Raw genomic sequence first — 19,440 nt, 5'->3', positions numbered from 1 at the left:
ACCTTCTTTGCTTTCTGCTAAAGATTGACTGCTCAGCCATGGATAGAAAAACTGAAAGTACTATAAGAACTAGTTGAGATCTTTAGTACTAGCAAGAGATGAGAAATGTATATACAAATGTAGTCAAGATTTTGTGTTTAGATGATCAGTGTAGAGAAGAGATGCACTTGTATATATAAGGTGAATGATGAAATATCAAATATGTGGTGGTCAACAGATGTTGGCCCCTCATTGGGTTGAATTGAGGACAGCATGCAAGGGTCCCATTGTTCACCAAAAGATGAATAAGCAGAGTCATCAGGTTGTCTTCCTGCCTTACAGAGTGAATGGCAATATCTGTCAGTTTACAGCAACATATTTGTCTCTCTGTGTTAAGATATAGATATTAATTCCAGAATCCTAGCAAAAGAGGCATTAAAATGGATATTTATTCCAGAAAATTCGGATAGTGTTGGACAAGGGTACTGTGAAAAATGTTCAGAAGATTATTCGCATACAAGGGGAGAAGAAAAAACAATAAAAACGCTAAGGAAGCAAGACCTGCTTCAAGAAGATTCATTTGTCACATTAAAAGAGTTCCTCTTGCATTTAAAGATTTTGGCACAAGTGATGAATTCCTAAGATATCATTATAAGCTTCAGCACAACTTGCCTGTGAAAATAGCATGACTCTTGCTGATTATTCTTCTTTTGTGACTTCCAGCATCCTTGAGACAATATCAAGGTGTTGGAGTTCGAATTTTGAATCAAATACTGAGGATATTTACCACGCCCAGGCTCTTAGGAAAAAGCAAATGTATGTCAAGTAGAGTTTTCAAAAGACACAGCATAACATGTGATTCTTTCATTGTCTGTGTGGGGACTTTAACAAGTTACTGTCACTCATCAACTAACTTATAGTCTCTTCCCAGGTAGGAAATACTTCAGTATTTAACCATTTCGCATGGTTAAATGCTAAGTAGTCCCGCACGAAGTGCAAGCAAATGAAGGAAATGGATACAAATTAACTACATGTAAGTTGCATGCTTCACTTTGTATGCCCAAAAAGGAAAAAAAAAAAAAAAAAAGAGAAGAAGAAGTTGCAGACGTTTGCCTGACTGCTTCGAAGAAGAGGAAGTTCACCTTTATACAAAGTTGTAGGCACGTCCAAAATAATGAATACTGAGACATAATTTTTGCTTCTCAAGTAGGAACTCAGAAGATTTGCATGCATGCATGCTTGAAGACGTAGATGCATGTCATCTAACATCTCTGCATGCCATACTGAAGAAGAGAATGACATCCCAATATAAAATACAATACCATGCTCAAGCATCATTTAAAGTGGGAGAAACATTAAGCTCACTGGCAGCCAAGAAAATTGCAATAAAAACAAATGGGGAACTAATTTAATATAGAATGAATAAATGGAAACACTCATTTAATACTACAGGTGAAACATTTGAACAGAACTTATTCATTACCATTTAAAAACATATGAACAAGTATATATATACTACTCACAAAGCTGAACAGATTCTGAAAAATCTATAACAATTACAGTGCTCATCCTGCTTGTAAAATCTAAGAGTACTTTTCATCCCAACACAATAGCATAGTTATGCACACCCTTATAATGTAGAGCCTCCCCCTGAGTTGTCTCACTATTCTTCTCCACTTGCCAAATCTCTTTCCCATAAATCTTCCAGCAGGTAAGTCCTTACATGCACTAAACCAAGCTTTGCTGTAACTGAGGCCTAATTATTGTGATTGTTAGCTTAAATAGTGTGTGCAAAAGGACTGGACTTCGATAGCAGTCAAATTGGATCCACATGTAGATTTTTGGAGGCTTTACGCGCACTTTGTAGTTAGTGGGGACTTCTTGTACCCTCAGAATCAATTGGCTTCACGTGCCCTTATCTATCTTAACTCAAGCTAACATCTTCTCAATCAGTTGAGACTTGCCTGCCACTTATCATTGCCGCCCGTGTTTACTAAAGGACTTGTATCCAGGTCCTGGACTTGCAATGAACCGTGTATTGGTCCCTACCTTATTGCTGCAATGAGAAGAACAAAACCCTCCTTGACCAAGACACCTTCTTGAAGATTCTCTAACTAGTTAGCAATTCTTCAAACATCCAGGAAAACAATAACGCGTGCAAGAAGAGGATTTCTTAACAATTATTGATTTGACTCATTACTATGCATTTAATAATACCATCAAAACATTGTGTACATCTGGTAATTCAAGACATATGTTTTTGCTTGTGTTGTAAAACTAGATTGATAATTCAAGACATGTACTTGCTAGGGAACAAAGAGTTTTGTGTTTAGGATCAACTTTATAATAAAAAACAAATACAGTGTAAACAGATTGAATTAATACATATGTTGATGAGTCCAAGACTCTCTTCCCCATAGTGGTAACCCTTGACTATGAGGGATCATCAATTTCAACTTGCCCCTACCAAGAAACAGTAAGATAAGGTACGAACTTTGAACCATGTCCCACTTTCATTTGCAAAGAATGGCAAGAAACAAGAAGGGTTCACTTCAATCTTTATCGTAATGAAGAAGATCAAAGATAAGATCCTTTATATTATCAGTCTAACAGAGAAATCTTGGTGGACCTTTAGGATAGAAAGTATTGATAACCAGCTATCACATAGGCTTCAATTAAAGATAACGTGGTTGATACAACTTAAGGACCCTTTGGGAGTTCTGGTCCAATGCCAATTGAGGACACACATTTAGCTTAGCACCCTTGCTGTCTGATGGCTTGAAAGACAGGTGGCAGAATGTTATTGGGGAATGTTGACAAGTTGGAGACAACTTGAATGTTTGTGCTTTATAGGTTATTGAACTGAAAAGCAAGAAAATGAGAAAAATCTAGAAGTGTGGGGAGTGTTTTCCTGTTGCAATTTTTGCTTTCTTGGTGGGAAGTACAATAATGGATGGAGATGAAGTAGTTAGTAGTATGTAGTCCATATGACATGACTAACTGAGACACTACAATCACAACATTCCCTTTCAAGGGACAGGATGAGAACTGACAAGAGGAAAAGAGATTCTAACTATGCAGAAAGAGGGGAGAGTAAAAGCCAATCTTCATCTTGTTCGTTTATTATCTGTATAACGAAAACTAAAACTCAATAATCAATGGGGAAATAAATGGGATGTGATAACTGATAGGAGAGGTTGGGAAGACCAATCCATGATTGTGAAGGAGGAGGAGGTATATATGGGTCTTGGTTAGGTGAAAGGAAGGAAGGAAGTAAATTGTCAAAATCATGTATATTGACAGTCTAATTACTTATCTAGGAGCGGTGAAAAAAATGCGTTAAGCCATTTCTAGAATTCACTTTTCACAGTAGATATGTTTAATATGTGTAAATTCTACCATACTGGAATGATAAAAACTTGCAAAGGTTTTCAACTCTATATCACCCTATGGTTCCATTTAAGATAGATCATATCCTAATTACACACATAGAGGGATACGTGGTTGAGCCTAGTAATGGTGAATATCAGATATTGTAGAGGAATTCAGGGGCATCTTGATTGTTGAGATGAAGAGTATAATTGTTCCTAAAGCTTTGTGAGTCTCATTATCAGAAGTCGTCTACAGGAATACCACAGGCTTAGCCATTTTGGACCCTAACATTTACTACCATACCTGGACTTAGTACATATACTGGAGCCAAGTCAGTGAATGACCCAATAAAGATTACTCGTTAGGGCACATGAGTACAGCTGAAAATAGTTTGATGGCATATGATGTAGGAGAATGGAAACAGGGAAGTGCGGACAAGGAGCAGGAACGGACGGTTTTGGCTATTTTTAATGGCGCGTAATTTTGGTTGCACATAGCGTAATTTTATTTACATAATGTGTAACTTTTATACAAAATTTTATAAATTTCACACACATTATGAAAATCAATGTACAACTAGTGATCTGGATCATATATATATTTTTTTCTGGCCAAAATCTGGCCGTGAATAGTTCAGGAGCAGTCGTCAGAGACCGCTCGTGCCCCTCACCGGGAAAGTGCAAAAAGAAAGACAATTAGATGTACTAGATCACTAGTCTAGATCTGGTAAAAGAAACAGGCAGTGACCAGACCAACTAGTGAATAGTGATGAAAGTACAAGTTTTCAAAGAATGACAATTAGATGTACTCATCCTTTACCAGCAAATTTTCTAAGTCACCCCAGGTCTCCAACAGGCGAGCAATGTTGCACAACCATTGGTCCATTTTTTTTTTTTCCAACTCAAAGCAATTGACTTTTGCCAAATGAAATAAACCTAATCCCAGAGTTAATACCAAAAGCTGGCAACTCTTGGTACAATCCTAGGGACTTATTTACCCAACTAACCCAACTCTCCGACCCGATGTGGGATAAACTACTCTAGGTGTTCCCAACCTAAGCTAAGAACCCTGGCACATGAACTAAGCATGCTAATCCTAACGAGCAGTTTGTCTTTTTTCGACTCAAAGCAATTGACTTTTGCCGAATGAAATAAACCTAATCCCAGAGTTAATACAAAAGCCGGTAACTCTTGGTACAACCCCGAGGACTTATCTACCCAACTAACCCAACCCCCGACCCGACGTGGGATAAACTACTCTAGGTGTTGCTTTCTAAGTTTCTGTATGCATGGTAAAAGTAGAATTACTTGCCTGTGCATTAGCTATTATTGCACCCTTTTGTCCAGAGAGAAAAACTACAAAATTTCCTGATTAATTTTGAAGGTCTTGGGATTAGCTTACGCTTTGTCAATCTGAAATCCGCTCTCGTACCAAAGTAGTTCATTAACTTGCACTTTATACCTATCAAATTATCCTCCTATAGTAAGAAAGAACTAAGTACAAATGTACAATACTTGAAACAGGAAGCCAACGTAATTTTCCAAATCATAGGAGTCCTGACTACATTTCTAGCAAACTTGAGGGAGGTCAATGCAATTCAAGATTTTTTTTTTTCGCGTTCACGGTTCTATCCTTCCAGCTTGACTGAACACGTCTCATGACCCTCATCCCTTGTTTGAAGAATTGGACAATCAGCTCCATAGAACAGATATTCACGCAGAAGGGACAGTAATCAAATCTACGCAAAAGAGAAGCAAGAAAGATGTCGTGCTTGGCATCATGCTGTGCATCTCTGACATGTGGGCTCTGCTCTTCAGTGGCCTCAGGGATCAGCAAGAAGTCAGCTAGACTTGCTTACTGTGGCCTCTTTGGCCTTTCCTTGATCATTTCTTGGATTCTCCGTGAAGTTGGTGCTCCACTCTTGGAGAAATTTCCTTGTAATTTCCTCAAAATACCTTTTTTTCCCTCTTTTTGTGAAATCTTTGTCCATTTTCATTAATTTTCTTATCTGGGTTCTTTTCCTTTTTCCGACATATCTAATATAAGATGTTTATTCACAGTGATAAAAAATCTCACTTTCTTAGTTGAACTTGATTGGTGAATTTGATCATTTTACCGATATTTCTGACGGGTTCTTGTTATTTATGACTCATTTGAACTGAAGTGATTAGACAACTTATTATCTTCTTCAATATTAAGTTCAGGGCAACTGACGAGATGGTGTTTGATTTTGTCAAAGAATTCCAGTAATTTGTTGATTTGGGATTTTTTCCGTTGGAATTTGTGAGCTTCTTTTCGGTTTTCTTCTAGCAATTTATTCTTTTTGTGAGATATCACAAGGTGGAAAAAAGGAAAACTGGATTCTTATCTATGTTTTGCGTTTCCTGGTGCTTTTGTATTCATTTGTCAAATATAGAGCGGAAATCCTGAGTTTGATTCCACTGTGAGATCAAGGAAATTATGAGAGGGGATAAAGTTAAAGAGTTTTAATGGGGGAGCCATCTTAGAAGAAAAAGATATCTATAATAGAACGGAAGGGTTTTAGAAGTGTCAATGGTTTTTTATAAAGGAACATACTTTCTTTAATTTTTTTGACTTATTTGGGAGGATTTACAAAGAAGCAGAATCTTCTTAAGAAGACAGAACTAAGCAACTACATGCAAGTGGTGATTGTCTCCATGGTTTCAACATAAGCTGTATCATGGTAACAACATAACAGCATTCTGAGAATTGCTAGTTTTGTCAGACTAGTTCAATGAGATATGACCCTCGCTAGTTGGTTAGGATAAACACTATCTAGTTTCTTTCTGTAGTTGTTGAATGATAATGGCAAAAAGCTACTTTCTTTGCCATTGAAAGTGATAACAATAACATAAGAAGATCTGCCTATGCGTTCGAAAATTCCAGGAAAAGAATACTTGATGCATTTTCCTTGCAACATTATCTGAGTTCTTAGACTCCTTTCCATGTTTCTCTCTTTTAAGTTATACATTTGAGCTGAGTTCTGCAAAGACTCAACAGCTCCTGTTTTCTCTATAATACTATTAGTGCGTTGAAGTCAACCCAAGTTGGACTTTCATTCTTTGCTTGTAACTTCTGTGTTCATTTCAAATTGCCTTTGTGATGAACCAATTTGTGACAGCAGTGTAAATGGAGTTCTATGCTTACTAGTTGAACCTATATCCAGAAGCCCCTATTCTCCGCCAAATCCTTGTTTTTAGTTGTTTAAGTCATCTGCAGATATAAGTCTATATCTTCATGCTATTTACCAAAATATTGATATTTTTATTTCCTTTATGTTGTTGGTTTTTGTTGGTGCTCCCAAACTAAGGAAATGTGTTGTAAAAATTCTGATTTTAAAGTCTCAGAAATATTATTGGGAATCGATGTAGAAAAAGAAGTCCATTTCTAGCGAATTGATATAAAGTTGATTTCCTAGAAATCTCTTTCCCTGTGAAGGAATACAAATAAAACCAACAAAAATTTTCTTTTTAATTTGCACTAAAAATATCAATATTTGGATAAATAACACCTATAAGGCCAGGCATATATACTTGACAAAGTAATGACTAAAGCTATAAACTTTGAGAAGCTGATAATCTCTACTTGCTTATGTGTTCAATTAAAACTTGATTTCATATTTTGGCCTCAATATATTTCTAGTTCACAATTATATTTAGCAGAATTAGACGTCTCACTAATGTGAACATATTATTACTTCAATTCCTAGGGATCAATACTTCGGATGATCAGTCAAAAGAATGGTTTCAAATACAAGCAGTTCTTCGTGTCAGCTTGGGGAATTTCTTATTTTTTGGAGTTCTTGCTCTTCTAATGATTGGTGTCAAGGATCAAAATGACAGGCGTGACTCCTGGCATCATGGTGGATGGACTGTCAAGATGGTCATTTGGGCTTTACTAGTCATCCTAATGTTTTTCATCCCAAATGTTGTTATTACAATCTATGGTTAGTTTTACAACTGTAGATGTAAATATTTCTCCAGCTTGAATTTTTTATTGTTCAAATCTGAGTTCCTTCTGCTGATGCATGGAGTTCTCTGCATGGTGAAGATTCTAACTCTGTTATGATCCTGTCTGAGTAAATGTCTATAATACAAAATACTTTGGCATGGAAGGGGCTATACAACAAAATATTTCACTACAGCCAAAAAGGCTCTTCAATAGACACTTGCCCTTCAGCGGTACTGGTCTCAAGTGATAGAATCTATGACAATGCTTTCAACTTGAGACTTACCTTAAGAATCTGTGGTAGATATCATTATTTAGTATGCTGATACACTCCGGTTTGTCATTTAAAGAATTCCAACTAGGAATACTTGGACACAATTCATTAAAGGCTTGTTGCTTGGCTTTGTTTTGTTCAAACTTTCAATGATGCTGATGCTTCCTATGTGATATGCTAAGATTGTTAATAAACCTACTGTGATTGGTAATTTTGACTTATTTCAGATAGGCAGTTATTTATATTGCTACTACTAACCAATTTCCTTTGCAGGATTTATTTCAAAATTTGGGGCAGGATTATTCTTATTGGTTCAAGTAATAATACTATTAGATGCTACACATACATGGAATGATGCATGGGTTGCAAAAGATGAGCAGAAGTGGTCTGTTTAAGTTATTATATTTTATATCTTTTCTCAACCAGCATCTTCTTTGATTGTTTCTGATACTTTGATTGATCTTTTTCAGGTACATTGCTCTGCTTGTCATATCAGTAGTATGCTATCTTGGAGCTTATGCATTATCAGGGGTTCTCTTTATTTGGTTCAATCCTTCTGGTCATGATTGTGGTCTTAACATCTTCTTCATTGTCATGACTATGATTCTTGCTTTAGCATTTGCTGTTATCGCACTACACCCAGCGGTAAATGAACTATTTCTCTCTTTTTCTTACATTACTTAGGATTTGCATGTTACTACACCGAGCCCAATATATTTTATTCATTTTCAAGTACATTTACACTTCTACCATCCTTTTGTCCCACTGCTGCAGTATATTTAAGAGAGCAGATGAAACTAATGAGTAATGTAAATTAGTTTGTGCTTTTTGGCTTTTTTGTGAACTGCAATTCAAGCACATGGCACCATATTCTTTCTGTTTTACCTTATGTTCTTTAGGCAGCCTCATTATCCAGGTGGACGATGTCTGTGATAGATGCCTTGCCTAACAACTTGTGGTCCACACAAACTAAGTCTATATCTAATGGGTGTTTTCCTTTTGTCAGATAACATTCTGGAACTTCAAGAGCCAATCTTGCCATCCTTTGATTTTCATTGTTAATCATTGAAAAATCTTTCCTTTTTCCATTGCTTATTTTTACTCGCTTTCCATAGAAGGTCAACAATTACAAATTTCTAGCAACTGTATGTGACTAATCTCATCTTGTCTGACAGTAATGTAAACATTCCCATTCTCTTTCCACTCGAATATGATCTATATGACTTGGATAAAGTTCTGGATGAAAATGAGATGGAATTTATGTGTACAGGGCTCCTTTCAAAGGCACTGCAGCTTTGTTGAAATTTCCAATGAGTACAATTTTTCACTTAGAAGATAATGGTTGTGATAATGACATGGTTTTGGGCAGGTAAATGGGAGCCTGTTGCCAGCTTCTGTGATTTCCGTTTATTGTGCTTATGTGTGTTATACTGGTCTGTCTAGCGAACCTCGAAATTATGTTTGCAATGGTCTCCACAAAGCATCAAGAGCAGTATCAACAAGTACTCTTATTCTTGGGTTGCTTACGACCATCATTTCAGTTCTATATTCTGCACTCCGTGCTGGATCGTCTACTACATTTTTGTCCCCTCCATCTTCACCCAGATCAGGTACCAAGATTCAGCAGAATCTAGTGCTTCGTAACTTTTTAAGATAACATGGGCTTTATTAGAGGTTTCCTTCCCTAATGTTTAACTCATTGTTCAGAAAATTTAAGAATTTCTGAGGCTATGTTAGAGAATTATAAAATCAAAGATGTGCCGTGCGGTTTCAAGAGTGAAGTAATGTAGTGTTCTATTAATATTCTGTCACCATTTTGGTACTCATAAGAATGAAAGATTTCTACTTTGATAGAATTTTTTTAATTGTCTACCACAAGCCAAAAAAACAGAACCACTCTGTAGTCCACCAATAAAACTTAGCTTGGTTGGGTCTTCTGGACATTTCAATTATGCTAAAACTGTCGAGCAACTACACATCTAGAACAATTTCTAGTATGACTGAGATAGGTGGTTGAAAATGACGCTTGAGATCATGATTTTGTTTTCCTGCTTTTGTACCTTTTTAATGAAAATACTTCTCATTGGCATGTAAAATTTGACTAGGTTTAACTGTCGAACTGCATGGGTTTCTACAACAGAGTTAGTGCTTTCTTTCTTTCCTAAATTTCTCAAGTGTGCTAGATGTATTTGTCCAGCTTTCCAAATTATTACTAAGTTTAAATAGAGGTCTCATGATTTTTAGGAGAGTCGTCAGTGCTGGATGGTTATTGTTATCATCCTGCTCTGTTAAACTATGACATAGAAGTTTGGTGCTGAAACTGGATGTCTTCCTAGAGTTGGAAGCCTTGATCATGCTGTGTGATGTTACATTGAATTCTAATTTGTTGAACAATTTTTTTAACAGGTGGACAGAAACCTCTTCTTGAATCTGATGAGTTGGAAGCTGGAAAAGATAAGAAAGATGCTGAACCACGGCCAGTTAGTTACTCGTATTCATTTTTCCTCCTGATATTTGCTCTTGCTAGCATGTATTCAGCTATGCTTCTTTCGGGCTGGACTAGCAGTTCTGAGAGCTCAGATCTAATAGATGTTGGCTGGACATCAGTTTGGGTTCGTATGTGCACTGAATGGGTCACTGCTGGCCTGTATGTGTGGTCCCTCGTGGCCCCTTTGATCTTCCCTGATCGTGAATTCTAATGAGTTATTCATGCTGGATACCAGGAACTTTTCTGCTGCTGTTAATATTTGTATGCTATGGTAATGTTTTTAAATCTCTGTAAATGATAATATGTAACTACTGTCGACGCATCTTATGCGTGCAATCAGGTTCACTGCAGTATTTAATAAGTAGTGCTTTTCTTAAACTTGGTGCTTCTCTCTTACAATAAGAACGGAAAATCTGGGTGCTGTATGATCCCTCCAGTTCCCCTCGAAGCCTTTTCCTGGTGTTAGATGCTGTTTTCTTTTAGCTAGGAGCTAAATGCAGCTAATATAGGCCGTAGGGTGGAAAACATTGCAATCAATTCCTGCTCAAAATAGTTGAGATCAAGATTTTTTTTTTTTGTTCATACATCAGTTACGGGGGAACTGGACAGGTTCAACTCGACCCTTGGGATCAATGCTGGCTGAATTATCATCGGATCAGACGAGACGTGTGTGGCATTTAATGGGGCCAAATCTCAGCTACTTGCAGCAGCCAGGAAGCACCCACAGGAGAAGTTAGAATCAGTGGAAAGCTCCTGCTGCAATTATGCCTTTTTGTGGTACCAAGCTTATTTACTCGTCTTCCTCTAAAGTCAAAGGCACTGCAATTTTTTCCAATCCTTAAATGTAAATTGCAACTTGCAAATGCTTTAGTCAATTCTGGGACAAATTCTGCATTCAACATGTGGAAGCCGTGTTGAATTACAGGATTTTTGCTGCACGCTGTTCCCGGAAAGCAACGCTATAATCTTGAAGGGTTTCTGCGCTTCTTCCATAACGTCTGCTTTTTATGCATTGGAAGCTGTAAAAGTACTTTATCTTATACAACAATAAAGAACTGCGGAAATAAGCAAGAAGTCCAAACTTCACTATCTTATCTGAGAAGATCCGGAATATGTTTCTGCACAAGTCATCATCTGAACTAACTATGTGAAACTTGGATTTGGGGCAGGGACGGTCATCAGCGGATCCATCCCGAGCAATTCACAGCCAAAATTTGGTTATAGTCCAAATCTCATTTTGTACCTCGTTTTCAATAATAGGTGTGGAATTCATAAAATTTTGTTCTAAAATTATACGTTATTGAAAGTAAGTTACACAATATACAAACAGAGCCATGCTGTGTGCAAAATACACATAACCTTCAAGAACGGTTGCACCTGCCCTTGGCTAGTGAAACTTGAACAGCTCAAGAATACTGCAATTATGAGTCATTTGAAGAGTTACTTAGATATAGCAACACTACTTGCTAACTTGAGCAGTAACAGTTTCTGGCGTCTTTATTGCACAAGCGTTAATAAAATCTGAACTTAAAAAAGCATTTTCTGAATCCAATCGGCTATAGAAACACACATAAAACATAAACGAACAGACCCTCCAGAAATGAGACAACGAATTGAAACAAAAAGCTGATACAAGATTTAGATATGTATATTATGTATAAATAAGCGGTGGCCTAGACTATGAACTGCCAAGTCTCTTGACCATAACTGCCTTCATGATTAAACAATTGGTGGAAAGATAACCTACGCACCCTCTAAAGCCACCATCCCACCATGCTAACATGCGCGCATCCGCCGTCGACGACCCTTTTTCACTTCTCTGCTAAGCTGCGCACATCTGGCGCCCCTCACCGCTAAGCTGCGCACAGTCCACCTTCAAGCTTCAACTCAACATTTTAGTATTTTCCACATAAACCAATAAATAAAGAAATAAATAAAAGCTAACACACCTGAAAACCACCCACGCCATTCCCAGCCTCCTCCCCGAGCCCTCCTTACTAACATGCGCCATCACCTCCTCTTCTCAACCATCACCATGGCCCCTGTCACCACCTCCGCCTCCTCCTCCACCACCCACTCCTCCCCCTCCAAACCTCTCAAAAAACCCACAAATCCCACCTCCTTAAATTCCCAAAATTGCCCCTCATCAGCCTCTAACTCCCACTCCCTCTGCAAACACTCCTCCCCTTCGGCCACCCTTGACCTCCTCATCCTCATCCTTGTCCTCTTCGCCGGAGCATTCCTCATCTCCTCCTGCTTCTCCTACATCTTCCACTCCCTCTCCCTCCTACTCCCTCCATCATCATCTCTCTCTCTTTCCACTCTCCTCTCTTATCTTTACTCCCACCTCCAAGTCCACCACATTTTCTTCACCTCCCTGATTTTGTCCTTGGTTTTCATGTTGATTTTTTTCGAGATCTGCTGTGGGCCCAGATCAAGAAAGTGCGGGAAACTTGGGTGTAAAGGGTTGAAAAAAGCAATGGAATTCGATTTGCAGTTGCAGGGTGAAGATTGCTTGAAATTAGGGAAGGGTAATAAGGCTGTTCAGGAGATTGATGAGTTGCCCTGGAAAGGTGGAAACGAGTTTAACCCGGATTATGAATGCTTGAGAGCTGAGTTGAGGAAAATGGCTCCTCCTAATGGAAGAGCTGTCCTGCTTTTCAGAGCTAAGTGTGGTTGCCCTGTTGCTAAACTTGAAGGTTGGGGCCCTAAACGTAGTAGCCGCCGTAAAAAGTGAGTCTTTTTGGTGTTGATCAGATACTCTTTTGTTGCATTTGAGATTTTATTAGACTATGAATTGCTGGCTATTTCTTGTCTGATTGATTGTTTATTGCATGCGGTTTAGACGATAAATTTGGGCCACTGAAGTAGAATGGTGCGCTTTGATGCTTATGCCAAACTGATTACCGAAAGGATTTTTTTGTTGAGCTGATTATAGGACGAATGATGGTTTGTGTCTCAATGAATTTTTTGAATTTATTTGTCTTTGAGTTTGTAATGGGTTTTTTTTGCAAGTTTGTGGGGTTAAAGCCATTTGTTTTACCGTATAAAACCATTTGGATTGTCTAGAAAGGTTGGATATTTTGTAAAGTTGACGCTTCTACATTATTCTCGATGGAATAGTCTTCTGACGTTTGTTATATTTTTCTTGATGGCTATGTATTAAGGTCTTGCCTGGCAGTGGTTTTGGTTACAGACAGAGTCACATAGTAAAACTAAGACTGAAGGAAGTTTAAGTTAAGCTGCTTTCTCACAGAGCACACTAAGGTGGTGGCCTCCCTTGTACAAGGTTTTCTATTCCTGCATAGCCTAAGCATAATTACCCAGAACTGGTTTTTCACTTCCTCGTGTAATGTTCAACCAAAGCTTCTTTCTCTTCTCTTCCCCTCTGCAATGCCTATTCCATTACCTGTTGGATCTTCCTACTGAACTACTACCTTACCATCAACTGATTGTTAATCCAGCGATTATAATGCTCGAGATCCGATGACATTACCCCCTCTGGATTTGCCATGATGGTATCTGTGAATTGTGCAGGAGAGGAGAATTGGGAATTGGGAGAGTGTCCGGCTGAAAAGGTACTTGAAATGAACTAAAATGGGGTTTAGAAAACCATGGGAATTTGGTTTGGATTCCATTTAGTTTTAGACTGTCCAAGCACCAACTTTTGATCTAGTTAATGGACCCAAAGTGCCTTTTTTTCATGGTTGGCAAATCTCAATAGATCCTAGATCCTTGACTTTTGAGAAGATTATCAAGGAAGGTCTTGTAATCGTCTGCACTAGATGATACACATCGTATTGTTTCTCAAATTAGTGCTGTTAACATCTTTGTTAAGGCCTTGCATTTTAGTTCTGTAGCTCTATAAGGTTTATGGTCTGGAAGATATATGCAAGCTTCTTGTTTTTGTGAGATCTGGAAGCTCACAATGGACCTGGATTTTCTTGCAGCCCTAGCTCCTGGTGAGTTTTATGTATTTTTTGGTGTATAAGACAGCAAGCTGCTCATTTTGGAGCTTCCAAAAGTCTTTCTCTTGATAAAACTAATGGCACTTCTTTTAACCGGCAATCTTTATATAAAATAGCTTGAGAAGACGATCAAGTTATTGTTGAATTGTACTTTGAACACTAGTGGCTATAAGTAGAACTCGGTTGGATCAAAATCAATACCACAAACTATTTGACTATGGTATCCAATGAAAAATGTTAGTTTCAAGAAAGTTATCCAACTAATCATGTAAAAATGTCTTTCCATGCATTTACATTAGACATCCCAGGTCATACCAGAAGAATTCCCATTTTCCTATAAAGAATATGGGTCATTTTTTTTTTCACCACTGAACTTACTATTTGGAAATGGGAGCTTCGAATTTATCTTTTGAAAGAAAACTATATTAAGATAAATATACTATAGTCAGACTTAAGTCATATATTGAAACTGAAATTTCTCCAGTACTTGATAATGGATGTCATTTCCTAGGAGCGGGTAATTGTCCTTAACCAGCATTATTGCGATTATCAGATAAAGATCAAATTGGATGATGGACAACAAAAAGTGGGCGGGTCTCTATGAGTCTTTACTTAATGTCTAGATAAAAGGTTGCCATATCATTGTCTAGATTTTTTTTTTTTTGGTCCTTCTCAGGTATCAATTTTCTACACCAGTTTGTTGGCACCTCCTCTTCCACATTTTGACTGCAAGCCATGTTTCGTTTTCTAGCATTATCCTCCATGCTAATCTTAGGGCCAAATGACATGTTACTATGAGTGGTAGGATGTAACTGCATTTAGCTGGACTAACAAAAACTGGTAAAAGTTTGTCCTAAAAATCATACGGCACACACAAATAGCATACTTTTGGGTCTTAATTCCTGCAGAGGTATGCGGTTATTGTTGAGAATGTTTGCCACATGAGTTTATAAATCTTTCTAGTGGAGCATCTTTTACATATGATGCAACTAGGTTATTTGAAGCAACTTGAGATGTGTGCTGGAAATGAAAGATGCAATTGAGGCAGAAATATTAAATGCTTGTAGTCCCTAAGCATCTGAAGAATGAAAAAAGGATTGGAGCCAAAGGAAATGATTTTGGATCAGTCGGGTTAATGGGCTTGCTATAGACTTGAACAAAGCTATCAGTTTTGAGTTTGAACTTGTAACTATAGCCAGATGTTACTTCTGTAGTTTTCCAAATTCCTGCATTTCTGTGATAAATGTACTTCTTAGAGGTCAACTTATGGTTCTAATAGTTTAGTTAACTTAGGTTTGTATGTTAAGCTATTCTTGTAGCATATAAACTAGAGTAATTAACTTTGGAGTAGGTTTACCCTTATGGAAGCATATGATTGCTGAAGTACTTAGCGTACTCTTTCAATCACTAAATGGCAAAGGTTATAATGGTTTGATTTTATAGAATTATGGCATTGTCAGCTTGCCTGGGATGTTCATAGCAACCCCATCTTTAAAGAAATCTTGAGGATTTTTGAGAATTTCTTCTCTTATTTATCCCCTTTAGTTGTTACTATTTATTAGTATTGTCCACAATGTTAAACCTTCCAGACCTGTATTAGACTCTTTATGACATTTGATATGCCATTGATGTGTCTTGTTCCTTGAAACATAGCAAGATGAGGGCTACTCATGTATTGTTCATATCGGTAGTATAGTGACTATTTGCTGGCTGTAATGCTCAAAGTGTTAACGTAGTAGTGACTATCTACTGGCTGTATTGTTCGAAGTGCTAATACAGCATGGAGTTGTAATGTTTCACTCTTTATGTTCCTATTTGCAGGAGTCTTGCTCTTTATGGTGCTGGCGATCATCGCTGACCGCTCATGATGGCTGTGCACTTTGGCTCTCAACCACATGCTTTTTCTTGCACCATTTCTTTTTCCTTTTTTGTTTTTTTAACATCTCTGTTGTTCTTGTTTAGAACCATTCTTTAGTCCTAATACCAGAAGACATACCTCCTCAAACTCTACAAATTCTTGTCTGGAAGGATATACCAAATGAAACGCGAATAAATGATAAAAATCAAAGTGGACAGCTTTTAGCTACTAATTAAGCTATGGTTTTAGTCTAGCACCAGGAACCATGTCATTCTGTCTTTAAAAGTATATTATTAATCTTGGCATGTGTTTGTGGGACTGTGTATACCATGAGCAATGTTATGAAGGATCGTGGTGGTTATTTTATTACAATGGAGACAAGGGCTTTGCAGCTAGCAATGAGATTTACAATAACAAGATCAGAAGAATTTTGTAGGCATTGGTCGATACATTTGTCGTCTTAAACTCCAAGAATTCCATTAGAGGGAAAAATGCCTCGATCCCAATGGTTTGTGCAAGTCCTATTTTTTGCGACTGAAGTCAAACGACAAAGTTAAAAAGAGTCATAAAATCTACAAAGCTGCCCCATATATGTTCAAAGAAGTGACTATAATGTGAAAGAGGCCTTCTTTTTAGTATAGTTGGCATCTTTTCTTCCTCAGTGAAAAAACTGGTTTTTTAAAATTTTTGTCCCTCCAGTCCTGGTCAGACAAAATTGTTGTAAAACAGAACAGAAGGCAACCGCGTCAGAAGAGACCCGATTTTTCTTTGTAACAATTTAAAAGTGGGGAAAAAATGGAGTTTAACGCTGATCATTTGTACCAGGCCAAAAAGTGGAACGGCAGGTGAAGGCGTGTGATGGTTGGTTTGCATCAACATTCTACGCCTTTTGGAGCCTGTTCATAAAGGCGTTGTTTCTTTAGCAGGGTTTAGAAAGGACCAACCTTCATTATTAGCTCGTCAAATTGAAAAGGCCCAGTGTGTGCCAATCGGCCGGGTTTTCCACCATAACTGCCGTTCTCTTCCCCTCCAAAAGTTCGTTAGCAGACGGAAACTCTCCAGAACAGAACTTGGAATGCTTGGAAACAACTCCTCATGATCTCGTCTCATGAACTTTGCTCTCAGACCCAAATCACCCCTTCATTTCTCAACCCTTTTCTCTTTACTCACCTATCAATCTCCCAGATGCCTGTCCTCTGTAACCCCTTTGAACCAACCTCCCCATCCCACCGAAGAAAACCTAAAAGGACTCAGAAGTTCAAAACCCAATTACGAGCTCCTAATCATCTCCGCTTTGAAAGATTACTCTTCTATGTTATTGATTCCTAAAGGCCAAGGAATTCATGGGCATATAGCAAAATTAGGCCTTGATTGCAATATTTTTATCCGAAATAGTTTAATCAGCTTCTATTCGAAATGTGGGCTGATTTCTAGTGCAAAAAGGATTTTTGATGACTGTGAGAAGCTTGATGCTGTTTCTTGCAATATTATGCTCTCTGGCTATGTGAAATTAAGGTATATGAATGATGCCCGTGAGTTGTTTGACAAAATGCCTGGGAAAAACTGCGTTTCTTTTACAACTATGATAATGGGTCTGGCTCAGAACGGGTCTTCGAGTGAGGCAATTAAGGTTTTCCAGGAAATGATGATGTCTGGGGTGCTTCCGAATGAAGTTACCATGGCAAGTGTGATTACGGCTTTTTTGCATGTGGCTGGTGGGGGATTTGAGAAAGGGAGACCACTGCATGGGTTGGTGATGAAACTTGGGCTTGTTGGATTTGTTATTGTTTCGACTAATTTGGTTCATATGTACTGCTTGCGTTCTCATTTAAGGGATGCGAGCAGGCTCTTTGATGAGATGCCTGAAAAGAATGTAGTTTCATGGAACGTGATGTTGAATGGGTATGCTAAGGCAGGTTTGGTTGATTTGGCTAGAGAGTTTTTTGAGAGGATAGATGATAAAGATGTGGTTTCTTGGGGTACAATAATTGATGGTTATGTGCAAGTTGGGAGGTTGACTGAGGCTTTAACACTTTACCGTGAAATGGTTTGTACTGGGTTGGGGCCTAACGAAGTGATGATTGTTGATATAATTTCAGCTTGTGGACAATCTGCTGCTGTTAAGGATGGTCTGCAGTTTCATGCTGTAACCATGAAGAAGGGCTTTGATTGTTACGATTTTATACAGGCAACAATTATTCATTTTTATGCTGCTTGTGAGGAGGTTGGTCTTGCTTGGTTGCAGTTCAAACTAGGAAGCAAACACCATATTGCAAACTGGAATGCCCTCATCTCAGGACTGATTAGAAACGGAAGGATTGATGAAGCTAGGGTTTTGTTTGATGAGATGCCAGAGAGAGATGTTTTCTCATGGAGCTCAATGATTTCTGGTTATTCGCAAAATGAACAGCCTGGGATAGCTTTGGAGCTTTTCCATGCGATGGTAGCTGGAGGAGTTAAACCAAATGAAATTACAATGGTTAGTGTCCTATCTGCAATTGCTACATTGGGTAGGTTAAATGAAGGAAGATGGGCTCATGAATACATATGCGACAACTCCATCCCTCTTAATGACAATCTTAGTGCAGCAGTTATTGATATGTATGCCAAATGTGGTAGCATGAGCAGTGCTTTAGAAGTGTTCCGACAAATGAAAGATAAGGCATCTGATGTTTCACCATGGAATGCTATGATATGTGGCTCAGCCATGCATGGACATGCTGAACTGGCTCTAAGAATTTTTGCTGACTTGCAGGGGCGTAAAATCAAACTGAATCCTATTACATTTATTGGAGTCTTGAGTGCATGCTGCCACGCAGGGTTGGTGGAAGTTGGAGATCAACATTTTAAGAGCATGAAGAGTGTATACAATCTAGAGCCTACTGTCAAGCACTATGGTTGCATGGTGGATCTTCTAGGTAGGGCAGGAAGACTTAAAGAAGCAGAAGAATTAATAAGAAGGATGCCAATGAAGGCAGATGTTGTGATATGGGGAACACTACTGGCAGCATGTAGAACACACGGTGATATGGAAGTAGGAGAAAGGGCTGCCGAGAATTTGGCAAGATTGGAGCCTTCTCATGGTCCAAGCAGGGTTCTCCTGTCTAACATCTATGCTGATGCAGGGAGGTGGGGTGATGCATTTTTAGTTAGGAAAGCAATGCAAACTCAAGGATTGATGAGATCCCCTGCATATAGTGGCGTTATTTGATTTAATAACAATCTTATGAGCATAGTTCGTATTTGGGTCATCTCTGTGTTAGGATTTTTCTTCTTGGATAAGTTTTTACAATTCATATGCATTAGGATAAATTCCTCGGCAGTTGCAGTTCACAGGATTCAGCACTTAAAATACTCTTATACAATGCTTTGTTCAAGCTCCTTTTGTACTTTAAATTGATGTGAAAATACCTTTTATTTTTGAACTAAGCAATAGTTAATAAGCAGCATCTAAATATGGTTGCTTGGATATTAGTGAAAATTGTGAAGATTGTGTACGTGTAAACTGCTGTTAGTCTCCAAGCAAACTAGG

General features: G+C 38.1%; 3 protein-coding genes across 3 annotated transcripts; all 3 read left to right on the top strand.

Moving 5' to 3' along the window:
* The first annotated feature begins 4,995 nt into the window (after positions 1–4,995).
* On the top strand, positions 4,996–10,460 carry LOC113738197 (uncharacterized). Its single transcript, XM_072081803.1, has 6 exons — positions 4,996–5,288; positions 7,082–7,318; positions 7,868–7,979; positions 8,065–8,239; positions 8,964–9,204; positions 10,001–10,460. The coding sequence occupies exons 1-6, from the start codon at positions 5,114–5,116 to the stop codon at positions 10,291–10,293; spliced, it is 1,233 nt and encodes a 410-aa protein (XP_071937904.1). The 5' UTR covers positions 4,996–5,113; the 3' UTR covers positions 10,294–10,460.
* Positions 10,461–11,712: 1,252 nt separating this feature from the next.
* On the top strand, positions 11,713–16,140 carry LOC113734066 (uncharacterized protein At5g19025-like). The gene is made up of 2 exons (XM_027260387.2): positions 11,713–12,815; positions 15,872–16,140. The coding sequence occupies exons 1-2, from the start codon at positions 12,085–12,087 to the stop codon at positions 15,906–15,908; spliced, it is 768 nt and encodes a 255-aa protein (XP_027116188.1). The 5' UTR covers positions 11,713–12,084; the 3' UTR covers positions 15,909–16,140.
* A 145-nt stretch (positions 16,141–16,285) lies between these two features.
* On the top strand, positions 16,286–19,333 carry LOC113738196 (pentatricopeptide repeat-containing protein At5g19020, mitochondrial-like). Its single transcript, XM_072081801.1, has one exon. It carries the CDS (start codon positions 17,017–17,019, stop codon positions 19,117–19,119), a length of 2,103 nt encoding a protein of 700 aa, XP_071937902.1. The 5' UTR covers positions 16,286–17,016; the 3' UTR covers positions 19,120–19,333.
* Positions 19,334–19,440: the final 107 nt, after the last annotated feature.

The sequence above is a fragment of the Coffea arabica genome, chromosome 3c, assembly GCF_036785885.1.
Source record: "Coffea arabica cultivar ET-39 chromosome 3c, Coffea Arabica ET-39 HiFi, whole genome shotgun sequence".
NCBI lineage: Eukaryota > Viridiplantae > Streptophyta > Magnoliopsida > Gentianales > Rubiaceae > Coffea > Coffea arabica.
The sequence above is the reverse complement of the archived record's forward strand: the minus strand, read 5'-3'. Positions and strand labels throughout refer to the sequence as shown.